Source organism: Acinonyx jubatus, chromosome B2 (genome assembly GCF_027475565.1).
Source record: "Acinonyx jubatus isolate Ajub_Pintada_27869175 chromosome B2, VMU_Ajub_asm_v1.0, whole genome shotgun sequence".
Taxonomy (NCBI): domain Eukaryota; kingdom Metazoa; phylum Chordata; class Mammalia; order Carnivora; family Felidae; genus Acinonyx; species Acinonyx jubatus.
The window spans coordinates 102,952,751-102,965,920 of NC_069385.1; the positions used below are offsets into that span (position 1 = coordinate 102,952,751).

The following is a 13,170-nucleotide window of genomic DNA, read 5'->3' on the forward strand; positions in this document are numbered from 1 at the left end:
CAATTCATATGGACATTTTCATCCTCATGAAAATCATTCCTCTTTTCAGCTCAATTTCTGATTCATACAGGTAATGAATCAAAGAGCCAAAAAAAAGGGAGGCCTTATCATAACTTTGTCGTCTGAAAGAAAAGTCACTATCACCTGCAGTGTTTAACTGTTACCCTCTTTGTCTCATGGGATTATCCTAAAGCCACCAAGCATTCTCTCACAGTTGTTTGAGAACGGAATAAGCAAGGTAATAAAAACAAATCATTCCCGCTTACCCTAGAATATACCTAAAGCCAATGGCTAACAACAAGCTAGACTGTTAACGGAAATATGTATCAAGGAAAAACAGAAGCATAATATGTTGTCTTAAATAAATAAGGATTTATAGACCCATCATTTCAACCCATCTCTTTATTTGGTACTGCAGTTTTTATATCTCAATATAATTAAGATTTGACATGGTCAAGGGTTTTTTCGTTGTTGTTTTGTTTTGTTTTTAAAAGTAAGAGCAAGAGTCAAAAGAGATATGGAAAAAGAACCTGCAAGAGCCTTAGCAGGACTATTCTTATTCCAAGATTTCCTCACTTCCCCAGCTCTCACTGCAAGCCGGGTACCAGTCACTACTCGGGGTTCGGGTTCAGCACTGGCAGTTTGACGCTTTACGGCAACACATTCCAAATCAAGATTGACAGGACCGTTAACCAATTGCAGAGCCAAGTTTCCCTTTCCCTAGTTCAATCACGCCTGCCCTGTGGGGAACTTAGTGATGAAAAGGAAGGGGCGGGCGAAGAGGAAAGCCGTTGGAAAGCATCACCCATCCAGCCTCCCGAGAGCAGTAAAGTGGCTTTTCAGCATTGGGATCCAGGTGTCAGCTTCTGTCTTTGTATTATCAAGATGTCTCTTTCTAAGAAGTTAACTTTGGACAAACTGGATGTTAAAGGGAAGCGAGTCATCATGAGAGTAGACTTCAATGTTCCCATGAAGAAGAACCAGATTACAAACAACCAGAGAATCAAAGCTTCCATCCCAAGCATCAAGTACTGCCTAGATAATGGAGCCAGGTCAGTAGTTCTTATGAGTCATTTAGGTCGACCTAATGGTGTTCCCATGCCTGATAAATACTCCTTAGAGCCAGTTGCTGCTGAGCTCAAATACTTGCTGGGCAAGGATGTTCTGTTTCTAAAGGACTGTGTGGGCCCAGAAGTGGAGAAAGCCTGTGCCAACCCGGCTGCTGGTTCAGTCATCCTACTAGAGAACCTGCGCTTTCATGTGGAGGAAGAAGGAAAAGGCCAAGATCCTTCTGGAAATAAGCTTATAGCTGAACCAGGTAAAATAGAAGCCTTTCGAGCATCACTCTCCAAACTAGGGGATGTATATGTCAATGATGCTTTTGGCACTGCTCACCGGGCCCACAGTTCGATGGTGGGAGTGAATCTTCCCCAGAAGGCATCTGGATTCCTGATGAAAAAGGAGCTAGAGTACTTTGCCAGAGCCTTAGAAAACCCAGAGAGACCCTTTCTGGCTATACTTGGTGGAGCCAAAGTGGCAGACAAAATCCAACTGATCAAAAATATGCTGGAGAAGGTCAATGAGATGATAATTGGTGGTGGAATGGCTTATACCTTCCTTAAGGTACTCAACAACATGGAGATTGGTGCGTCCCTCTTTGATGAAGAGGGGGCCAAGATTGTTAAAGATATCATGGCTAAAGCTAGTAAGAATGGTGTGAACATTACCTTTCCTACTGACTTTGTCACTGCTGACAAGTTTGAGGAGAATGCTAAGGTTGGCCAAGCCACTGTAAAATCAGGCATACCTGTTGGCTGGATGGGTTTGGACTGTGGTCCTGAGACCAACAAGAAGTATGCTCAAGTTGTGGCCCACGCTAAGGTAATTGTGTGGAATGGACCTGTAGGGGTATTTGAATGGGATGCCTTTGCTAATGGAACAAAAGCCCTCATGGATGAAATTGTGAAGGCCACTTCCAGGGGCTGTATCACCATTATAGGAGGTGGAGACACTGCTACTTGCTGTGCCAAATGGAACACTGAAGATAAAATGAGCCACGTGAGCACTGGAGGAGGTGCTAGTCTGGAACTTCTGGAAGGTAAAGTCCTTCCTGGCGTGGAAGCCCTCAGCAACCTATAGTTGACAATATTCCTGTCTACTATTTCCTGTCCATAGGCTTTAATTCAACTTAGTGCTTTACATTTCACCTTGACTTTTGTTGGTTAGCCCCAGATCAAGACCTATGCAATGACTAAGAGATTGGCTATCAGGAACTCAACATTAGTACAGCAATGCAACCCAGTTTGGCCATGCATTTGCCTGCTCTCTTCAAGATCTCATTTGAACTTTACCATTGTGATACACAGGAAGGACATAATCTTGCAATGCATATTAAAGTGAGTTGAATAAACTTAATCTCTCTCTCTCTCTCTTTTTTAATTTTACTACAGCTTTGTTACTGTTTCACTACTTGAAACATGGAAAACAAGAAAAAACCCAAACTGTTGAAGGATGGGGTAGAAGCTAACAAACTTTTAAACAATAAAAGAAAAATAAATCAAGAAAAATAATTGTGTTTAAGAATTCATGGGCAACAAAGCTCAGCTAAAAGGAAATTTTTTATTAAATAAGAAAGAAGAGAAATAAAAGATATTTATTGAATTCAAGAAGTTAAAAAAGGGAAAGAAATGAAACCCAAGAAAGGAATTATGTCTGTATGTGTGGATGCACTATAGTACATATATATGTCTGTGTACTCTCATATGGGATCTACAAATTCAATCCACATTTTAAATAATTGCTTAATATGTAAAGCAGAATTGTTTTAATAAATACATAATATATATAATTGCTAAATCTTAAAACTAGATTTTTGAGATAAATATATTTATAGTCATGAGAAAAATAAGGACATAAAAAGTCTTCCCTGTTAGAAAATAGAATAAGAAAATACTCAGAAATGTAGAAGAAATTAAAATACTTATTGGAAAATATTTTGCCTAACTCTATATACAAAGAGCTGTCACAAGGCAATATTGTTAAGTTTAGAGTAAAAATGCAGAGTAACTTATCCCAGTTGTAATAGCCTACGGCCCATAGCACCAGGTCAATTCTATAAATTAACTTAATTAAAATAAACTAAAATTAATTAAATAATTAAACTTTTAATGTTAATATGCCCAAAACTTCAGCATATTCCTGAGGACAATATTCATAATGCCATGATAATCCCAGAGAAAATATAGGAGTTAAGATACAGATTTAAAAACAAGTAAAACAAAAACCCAAAATTATAGCAGTTGAAATAAGGTTATACCATATTATTTTCTTTCATAAAAGTCCAGGGCAAAAGGTGGACTCTTCTCCATGAGGTCATCTAGGGAACCAACCTAGTGAAACAAATCTCTTATTCTCAATAAGTAAGTTACATTTCTGTGTGTGAGGTGTCAGTCTGCATTTTTACTGCTTGATATCCAGTCCAAAGGAGAAGTTAGTGAAAGGCAATGTGTTTCTTTTACACACATGTCCCCAAAAATTCAGGAATTTTTCTTTTATTGGCCATTTTGTGTTCTGCTGGTTATTAGTTGCATGATGGGGTCTATTTTGCAAGAGCGGCCTGGGAATGTATTCTCTGTAGCTGGATACCTTGTACTCAACTAAAGATCAACAGATTCTATTACTAAAAGGAAGTGGAGAGGCAATAAATACCAAGGGAAAAGTAAAGTCTCCTGGTAGACTTTCACTCTGGCCACCCCAGTATCCATGTATGAGTATCCATGTATCCTTCTTCTTACATAAATAAAATATCCTTTCTCCAAGAAATAATAAAATGTCCAGTTACTGCATCCCACTCAAAACTGAGTATCTCTGGGTGATACACAATCTTTTCGATATCCTGTGGGGAGCCCAACAGTCTGATGAACAGAAAAGTGCAGTCATTAATTTCTCTCTCACCTCCAGCCCTCATACACACTCAATATACAATGGTGGCGAAGAAATAAGAAAGTGCAATTAAAAACCCTCACCTAAAAAACTCATTGGTTCATTACGATTGGGAAATAAATAGTGCTGGCTCAGAATTTCAAAAGCTCCCACAGCCTGGCAGTAAAAGAACTTCGTGGTCAGACTGGTTTTCTTCTCTGGGAGGAAGCTTCTTATCCATTGTCCCTTTTTTGGCCCCGAGTTTGATCACCTGGGAAATTTTCCTTGTTTCCTAATCTTCCATGCCATCTTCTAAAGCTGATGTTGGAGAGTTGGGCCACATTAGGCCACCACATGGTTCTCATAGCTTCCTCTTTGATGCTGTGGTTTTAAGAAATCAAGGATTTCTTCATATCACACAGTTGAAAACCTTTCAAGACCAGGTTAGTGACTTTTCAACTTAAGAATCAAGATCTCTGTGTGAAAGAAGCTCACCCAAAAATATCTTCTAGTTATGTTTCTTATTCTCCTGACTCTTGCTTTTAATTAATGGGTTGCTTTGCTGGGCTCACTTCCTTTTTCGTCATTTTAAGATTAGTTACCTTGTGGCCCTCCAAAAAAGTAGGCAGTGGGAAGGCAACACCTATCACCTGATATTTGCCTGTGGCCTCCTCATTATTTTTGGCTGAAAACTCCAAATGGGAGACCTTTGAGTAAAACTGACAGTCTTTCTTGTGTTGTTTGTGGGAGTGAGACTGTTAGCTTTTCCAACTCTGAGAGAACTTACTTTCCTGGCGTATTAGCCAATTTGGGTTGCAGGCAACAAAGAAATTGTCCAATATTTCCTGGATATGCTCATTTTGGGGGTTGCAGCATTTTGCTTAAGACAGCATGTAATAACCAAATGTACTGATATTCTGCCTCTTTCTAAACACTTTCTCTGTAGCTTTAAGCTCTACAGGAACGTGTTGTGCCTACTACAGTTTTACCAAATGCCACAGCAGAAACATGATCAGCACCTCCCAGCTTTCCATGCCATTTTACTCTCTTCCTTCCACCTGACCTCTACGTGAATACTATGTTGTATGAGTTTTTTTTTAAGGCAGCACCCCACCTACAGGTAACAATTTCTACATTAGTCTCTGCACTAGTGATTCTCACCCAGAGACAATTTTTCCTTGTAGAGGATATTAGCCAAAGAGTGGAAACATTTTTGTTAGTCACAACTGGGATGAGAAGAGGAACTATAGGCATCTTGTTGCTGTGGCCAAGGATGCTACTAAACAACCTACAATACAAACATAGCCTTCACAAAAAAGAACAATCTAGCCCAAAATGTCAACACAGAGATTTCTTTCTTTCTCATGTGACATTCCCCAGGGTGATTATGGGTAAGTAGGCACTTCTTGAGCTGATCCAAAGATTCAGGCTAGGAAAATGGCTCTGTTAACACCTGCACCTGGCTTTCATCTCTAGGAGCAGAAAGATCAATTCAATTGTTGACATTTTCCAGCCAACAGGATAGAGAAAGAGGAATCCAGAATAAGCACCATGTCTTTGAGAAAGAGAACAAGAAGTTCTTTTGGCCTGAACTTAGCAATGTGATCATATCTAGCTCACAGGGAATAAGGGCAGTGCATTCTTTGACTGAGTGATCATGGGCTCAGTTGAAACTATTACTAAAAAAAAGAATTAAAGGTGAATTTAAAACAACATCAAATGGAAAAACTTATTAAAACTTTAGAAGACACTGAAAGATCTTAAAGATCATGCTTCTGTACATTTAGAGAATAAGCATACTTCATGGAAAAAAATTATGAGGGAAGTAAAATGAGTTAAGAAGGCACTATGAGACTGAAAATAAGCTGGCAAAAGGTAAAGGAGGTGACAAATTTAAGTATTGCTAATACAAAATATTAAATGGTGTTAGAACCATTACATAAAAGAATTAAAACTGTAAGGGAAAGAATCAGTGTCTTGAATTAGAAGATTGGGGGGAAAAAACAGAATTCAAGCAGACCTAGAAAGTAAGAAATATTTGTGTGTGTGTGAATATATGTACACATACTTACATATCACATACATACATGTATGACATGTATATTTATGAATAATATATAGTATATAGTTGTAATTGAAATTTTATTTATTTCATTTTATTTTTATCTTTTTAAATTTTTTTTAAGCTTTTATTCAAATTCCAGATAGTTAACATACAGCGTAATATTAGTTTCAGGCGTACAATATAGTGATTCAACATTTCTGTACATCACTGTTGCTCATCACAAAAAGTGCACTCCTTAATCCCCATCACTTCTTTAACCCAATTTTATACTTACATTTAATAATTATATACATTAAAAATAGTTTTTTACTTTTTAAAACCAATTTTTTAAAATTATTTTTAATGTTTATTTTTTAGAGACAGAGTGTGAGTCAGGAGAGGCAGAGAGAGAGAGGGAGACACAGAATCTGAAACAGGCTCCAGGCTCTGAGCTGTCAGCACAGATCCCAATGCAGGGCTCAAACTCAGGAACCGGGAGATCATGACCTGAGCTGAAGCCAGATGCTCAACCGACTGAGCCACCCAGGTGCCCAAAACCAATTTTAAAAAGAAACTGAAAATTAAGGTATTAACCACAGGATGGTGGGACTGCCCTGGGTTTTGGGTTCAAACCAAAAGTGTGGGACTTACTTGTTTCCTCCAAGGTTGCAATTTGAATTATTTAACACATGCACTTGGAAGTTACCATTTACTTATTTTCTGTGCATTTTTTTTGAGAGAAAAAAGTGCAAGCAGAAAAGAGAAAGGGGGAGAGAGAGAGAGACAGAGAGAGAGAGAGAGGCAGAGAGAGAGAGAAAAAAAATCTGAAGCAGGCTCCACACTCAGTCAGGAGCCCAATGCGGGGCTTGATCCCACAACTGTGACATCAGGACCTGAGCCAAAATCAAGAGTCAGACACTCAACTGACTGAGCCACCCACGTGGCCCATTTTCTGTGCATTTTTTATTTAAAAATACTGTATTTAAATAGCTTATTTCAAGCAATGTTAGTTAATAAAGCTGTGAAGAAACTTTGTTTTAAAAATTAGGTGCTATATTTCATGGCTTTATGCTTCCATTAACTTTGCTTTTAAGTATTTCATATTTTAGTTAGTTATTAGACATCTCCTAGTGATCATAGCAAAGCCTGGGTTTCCTAATTCAATGCATGTTAATAATAAACCAAGAAAGGTGGGGATGTCTGATAAAAATTAAGAGTGAAATATTTGGAAAATGACAAATTAGAAAAGCATTTGAGTTTATATATAAAAGAAAATAGTTTAGTTGGTTTATCCTTCCCTTAGAGACTCCAAGATTCCTTTCCTTACTTCGTGGCCTGACAGTAAACAGTGCAACTGTGGGCTTACCTTCTTTGTTTCTTCTCCCTTGAGCGTTGTTTCATAGATTTTGCCTGTTTTTCATTCGTTCAGATGAGATGGTGTATCTACTCCTTGCTATTCCACCTTAATCAGAAGTGAAAGCTGAATCATTTATTTTCAGAGTTTTACACTAATCATCTTTTAAAGATCCAGCTTTTAAATTTGTCATCCTTTCTTTTCTAATTTTGGTAAGATTTTTTTTTTCTTGGTCAGAGTCACTTGCTTTCTTGGGAGGGCATAATTTTTAGAGCAGTTTTAGGTTCATAGGAAATTGGAACAGGAAGTACAGAGTGTCCATGTTCCCCTGTCACCATACACATATACAACCCCCATTATCAATGTTTAGCAACTGCCTGGTACATTTGTTGCAATCAATGAACCTATATTGGCACATTATCATTTCCAAACTTTATATTTTACATTAGGGTTCATTGTTGGTGTTGTACATTCCAAGGTTTTTGAAAAATGTGTTATGATATGTATCCATCATTATAGTATATCATACTGAATAGTTTCACTGCCCTAAAAATTCTCTGTGCTCTGACTATTCATCCCTCTGTGACCTTAACTTCTGGAACAGTTGACCTTTTTACTATCTCCGTAGGGTTTTTTTTTAAATTTTTAATTTTTTTTTATTTGAGAGAGAGCATGGGCACAAGCAGGGGAGAGGGGTAGAGGGAGAGAGAGAGAGAATCCCAAGAAGTCTCCACACTCAGTGTGGAGCCCAACACAGGGTTCAATCCCACGACCTGGGGATCATGACCTGAGCTGAAATCAAGAGTCCAATACTCAACCTAATGAGCCACCCAGATGCCCCCTCTATCTCCATAGTTTTGCCTTTTCCAGAAGGTCATACAGGTAGAATCATGATGTGTTGGCTTCTTTCACTTATGGTATGCATTTAAGTTTCCTCCATATCTTTTAATGGCTTGATAGCTCCTTTCTCTTTAGGATGTATCACAGTTTATTTCTCCATTACCTGCTGAAGCACATCCTAATTGCATCTCAGTTTCGGTAATTATGAACAAAACTGTTATAAGCATCTATGTGCAGATTTTTGTGTGGAAAGACAGACAGGATGTACTAAGTAAAAGGAACTGTGGTAAATAGACCTTCAGTAATACACTGGTAAGGTGTGGGCATAGAGGAATTATTTTATAGTCCTATGATTCAGTGTCAGTCTTTTACCAACTGTTGTTTTGTTTTCACCCCCTTTGGTGGTACAGGGAAGCTAGAGGGGGCTGGAGTTGGTATGCAACTTACCCTATGTGGAAGGCCAGAACAAGATAAGTTGGGTATTTTCCTTTCCCCAAGTCTGCTAGGCTCTGAAAAATCCCCAGCAAATTACACTCTGGTAAAACAGTTTCTCTTGAAGGCAGGTTTTGTTAAGTAGATCAGAATGCTCTGTCATATTTTGAAATGGCTAGTTTCTTCCCACCTCAGAAGCCTGAGGGGATTTTTCTCTGATCTTTACTGCGAGGACTTGACAGACTTTCTGCAGTTAAAACACAAAAGTGAGTGTGGGGGACCAAGAAGCTAGGGGCTGAGATGAAGTCTTCATCTCTCAGGCTTATCTACACTGAGCCTCTGTCAATTCCTCAGTTACAGTCCTAATTTTCCTATCATGGTGCTGGTTTCTGTGGAGTTCTTTGCTAATGGATTTCCTCTCTGGTAAATTGTGATTATCTGTATCTATGTGTCTGTCTTCTCTGCAGTTTTGGAGTCAGCAGTTGGTCCTGTGGCTTAACAGCTCTGACAGATCTAAGAAGAGCTTATTTTTCAGATCATTCAGCCTTACTTATATTAGCACACACTGACGACTTTGTAAGGTTCTTCCGTGTTGGACAGCAAACTGAAGATTTGGTTTTGTTTTTATTTTTGTTTCAGACTCAAACATGTTCTTGATTTCTTAACATATTTTATAGATATTATGTTATGGAATCCATTATAATTAGGCCATGAAATAATAGGTTTTAAGTTGGCTGAAATTATCCATTCTTCAAGCAAAACTCATCCACTAAAAATTTCTTGTATGGGATTGTTTTAGTCAGCAGATAGCTATCCCTCAGTCCAACATATAACTTAGCTTTGGAACCTTTTTTATTTCTACAATGCAAGGCTGGCTTTGCATGTTAAATTTGATATATCACAGGTATTTTCCTTAATGGCAAGGGCTATATGAGTTTTCTCATGTGGAAATAAATCACTATATGTCCAAATGTTCATACTGAATCTGTAATTAAAACCATAGGCCATTTTTTTTTTAGTAGGAATCTAAACCACTCAGTTTGTTTTCATTTTCGTTTTGCTTCTTGGTTGCTGTTGTTCTTGGTTTGTTTGTTTTGTTTGTTTTTAGTTTTGATAAATTAATTCATTATTTTGTCTTAGAATAACAAAAGTATGCTTAAAATGAAACTGAAAAAGAGAACAAAAGGAAAGCATGTAAAAGGTATGGGTACACCAGGGTTAAAACAGAGTATTGGCAAACAACTGTGATAGACTTTCACCAATTTTTCGCAAGAAGTTTGAATTTATGAAAATAGTTTTCAAGTGTTCTTCTGGGTTTTTACAAAAGCAGATTTGGGCATAGCGCGAGAAACAGTGGATTTAGCCATTGCTTACAAAATCAATTACATAAAAGCCTAGCGTCACAGTTATGTTTGTAAAGCCAAATAGAAGAGTAATCTAAACCCTTTCATTGGCCTCTTATATTATAGGCAATAAGATTTCCCAAAGGCTATAGTGTAATTTTAAATCACTACATGGAGGGGTGCCTGAGTGGCTCAGTCAGTTAAATGTCCAACTTTGGCTCAGGTCATGATCTCGTGCTTCATGAGATCGAAGACCCCCCCCACACACACACACACGCTCCCCTCCCTGCCCCTCCTCCCCCCCCAGGTCTGGCTCAGTGCTGACAGCTCAGAGCCTGCAGCCTGCTTCAGATCCTGTGTCTCCCTCTTTCTCTGCCCCTCCCCCACTCATGCTCTGTCCCTGTCTCTCAAATGTAAATAAACATTTAAAAAATTTAAATCACTACATGGACACACTTTTTTTTTAATGTTTATTTTTGAGAGACAGAGAGAGCCTGAGTGGAGAAGGAGCAGAGAGAGAGTCAGATACAGAATCCAAAGCAGGCTCCAGGCACAGAGCCTGACATGGGGTTTGAACCCAGGAACCCTGAGATCATGACTTGAGCTAAAGTCCGACACTCTACTGACTGAGCCACCCAGGCACCCCTACATGGATACACTTAGAAAAAAAAATTTTTTTAATTTTAATTTCCACTGTTTCCTTCAAGGGTCATACATGAAGTTCTGATGAGTTGTGTGGGGCCATGGGCAGCTTCAGGAGTGCTTAGATAATCGCACATGTGACTCAGATGGAATGAGAGGCTGAGCCACAGTATGGAAGCCGTCTGTCATGTAAGAGGAAATCAAGCCTGAATTCAAGGGACAAAAACAAACACATTATCTATTAGGAGTAGACGTCACTGGTCTCATTATTTATATGAATACATTACATGTGGGATGACAAATTAAAAGAAAGACAGTTTTTCTCCTAAAGATTGAAACTGTGCACATTAAATGTGTCTTATAAATAATAATCTTGTTCTGAAGGTAGGTTAATTTACTCACACATTCAAGTATTCAGTACCAGTTCTTAATTTTATAATAAGATAGTCAATTCCTCTAATATTTCACAGACCTATGAGTGAAAGAAAAAAATAAGCAAATGCTTTTATTTCATTATGATAAGTACTACGTAACATAGATGAAGTGTATTATTTGAGTTGACAAATAATGTGCTGATGACTTGTGACCCTATTCTTTATGGGATAATGTGGGCAATAGGTTTCCAAAATACCTTATTCAATTTTAATAGAATCACACTTTGCTACTTCATTGTCCTCCATGTGAATTTTCTAATAAAGAAAAACTTCTATCACTGAGGTACTTCTCATACCTTTCATACTATATACACCATACACATCATTTAACATATTTGGTTTGCCAAAAGTTATAGGTGCATGCTCCACACAAACCCTTTACTCTTGCAGTTTCTGCTCTGAATCTCCAGATTTTTTTTCAATGGAGATAAACTGAGCTTTCAACCCAGAAGGAAACCTGAAGCCGGGCTCAATGTCACAGATGTATGACCTGTGCAGTCAGCCACATAGGGCTCCAGTCTCAGAAGAACTCCATTTTTGCTTTAATGTTCTACCATTTTGTAATTTTTTTAAACCTTATTTACTTATGTTGAGAGAGAGAGAGAGAGAGAGAGAGAGAGAGAGAGAGAATCCCATCAGGCTCTGCACTGGCAGCACAGAGAATGACTTCGGGCTCAAAGTCACAAACCTGAGCCAAAATCAAGCACTGGACACTTAACCTACTGAGCCACCCAGGGACCCTGACCATCTGTAATTCCTAATACTTTTGGACATGGAGCATCCAAGCGTGCTGAAGATGGCTCTGAGCCCAGAGTTAAGGAGACTAAGAAGCTGAGTCTTCAATGTCTCTCTCTGGATGCTTGCAGGTTTTCTCTAATTCTTCAGAATCATACAGAGGCCTTCCTGAAGATGGATTGTAGATTCAAACCTCACAGAATGCTTCAGAAGACACAATCTCCCACTCCGCCAAAACAAATCTTATTTCAAAACAAATCTCTACCCAAATATGACCTCTGAATATGTGTGTGTTTAAATGCTGAAGAAAAAAAAGAGATCAGTTTTGGCTTCCATATTGGCTCCACCCCTGCTCTAAAATGTGCTCATGTTGTTCTCAGCTAACTTTACCAATAAAAGAAGAAAAAAGCAATTAAAAAGAACATGATGCCCTTCAATGTTCCCAAGATGGGTTACTATAAAATCTCATGACAATTCTTTATTTTTCATGTATTTTACAGATCTGTCCAGAGGTCAGCAGAACAGGTGGTTGATTTAGAATATTTCTGTCAGGGGAGGAGCCAAGGTGGAGGAACAGCATGGAAGTTTTTTGTGTGTCTCGTGTCCATGAAATACAGCCAGACCAACACTGAATCGTCCTGCCTAGAAAACTGATCTGAGGATTAACACAACAATCTGCACAACCTGAACCACAGAACTCAGCAGGTACGCAGCATGGAGAGGTGAACTGGGGGGAGAGAGAAACCGTGGGGTGGGGGGGGCAGGAAGCCACTTTTGCATGCGGAGAGAGGACAGAGATGGGGTGGAGGGGAGAGTATGGGAAAAACACCCCCCAAAGCAGCTGGAGAGAAAGTGGAAAAGTGGAAACAGCCTGAGGGACTGAACTAAAAAGGGAGAAAGGACAAAGGAGAGGGTTTAGATTCCATTAAGACTGTAAACAGGGGGACTGCAGAGTCTGAAACTGTGCAGCACAATCCTGGCAGTGCTCTGGTGAGAAGGGTGAATCCCAGCAGCAGAGTGCAGTCTGGGGGTCTTCAGGCCAAATGGGGAGAGGCGGTTCCCCTGCTGGGAGGACACCTGGTAGAGGCTGTGTGGGTCTCCTAAAGGCAAGGCCCCAGTAGACCCGGACAACAACCACATTTGCTGGTGCTGGAACAATGTTGTTAAGGGTGAAGCCTGGTGCCAGACGTGTGTTGTGATTTTTTCATAATCCCTGAAACTCTGCTGCTGCACTATCTCACAAACTTTTTCTAGAACTGGCTGGCACCCGGTTACAGTTTCTGGGCACCGGTAGCAGCACGGTCTTGCAAACATTCCTGAGTGCCGCCGGCACCCGGCCATTGTTCCGTGAGACCCTCCTACAGAGGGGCAGAATGGGTCAAAGCCGCAGTCCCTCAGAAGTAAGGGGTCAGGAAAAACAGCCAC

The 13,170-nt window shown here is 39.2% G+C and overlaps 2 protein-coding genes and 1 long non-coding RNA gene across 3 annotated transcripts in view; 2 read left to right on the plus strand and 1 right to left on the minus strand.

Annotated features, from left to right (window-relative positions):
• Positions 1-755: 755 nt before the first annotated feature.
• Positions 756-2,415, plus strand: PGK2 (phosphoglycerate kinase 2). Its single transcript, XM_015079755.3, has one exon. It carries the CDS (start codon positions 886-888, stop codon positions 2,137-2,139), a length of 1,254 nt encoding a protein of 417 aa, XP_014935241.3. The 5' UTR covers positions 756-885; the 3' UTR covers positions 2,140-2,415.
• Positions 2,416-6,740: 4,325 nt separating this feature from the next.
• Positions 6,741-13,170, minus strand: part of LOC106981615 (uncharacterized) — a 62,542-nt gene continuing 56,112 nt past the window's right edge. The window contains exons 2-3 of the long non-coding RNA XR_008298569.1: positions 10,650-10,782; positions 6,741-7,427 (exon numbers count right to left, since the gene is read on the minus strand). This is a non-coding gene — a long non-coding RNA (uncharacterized LOC106981615). The remainder of the gene's footprint in view (positions 7,428-10,649; positions 10,783-13,170) is intronic.
• Positions 12,257-13,170, plus strand: part of LOC106973988 (cysteine-rich secretory protein 2-like) — a 49,608-nt gene continuing 48,694 nt past the window's right edge. The window contains exon 1 of the mRNA XM_015071152.3: positions 12,257-12,450. The gene's annotated coding sequence lies outside the window, so the exon portion shown is untranslated. The remainder of the gene's footprint in view (positions 12,451-13,170) is intronic.

Bases quoted from the DNA above. Each gene is read 5' to 3' on its own strand.
- PGK2 (XM_015079755.3), top strand. From the start codon at position 886: ATGTCTCTTTCTAAGAAGTTAACTTTGGACAAACTGGATGTTAAAGGG.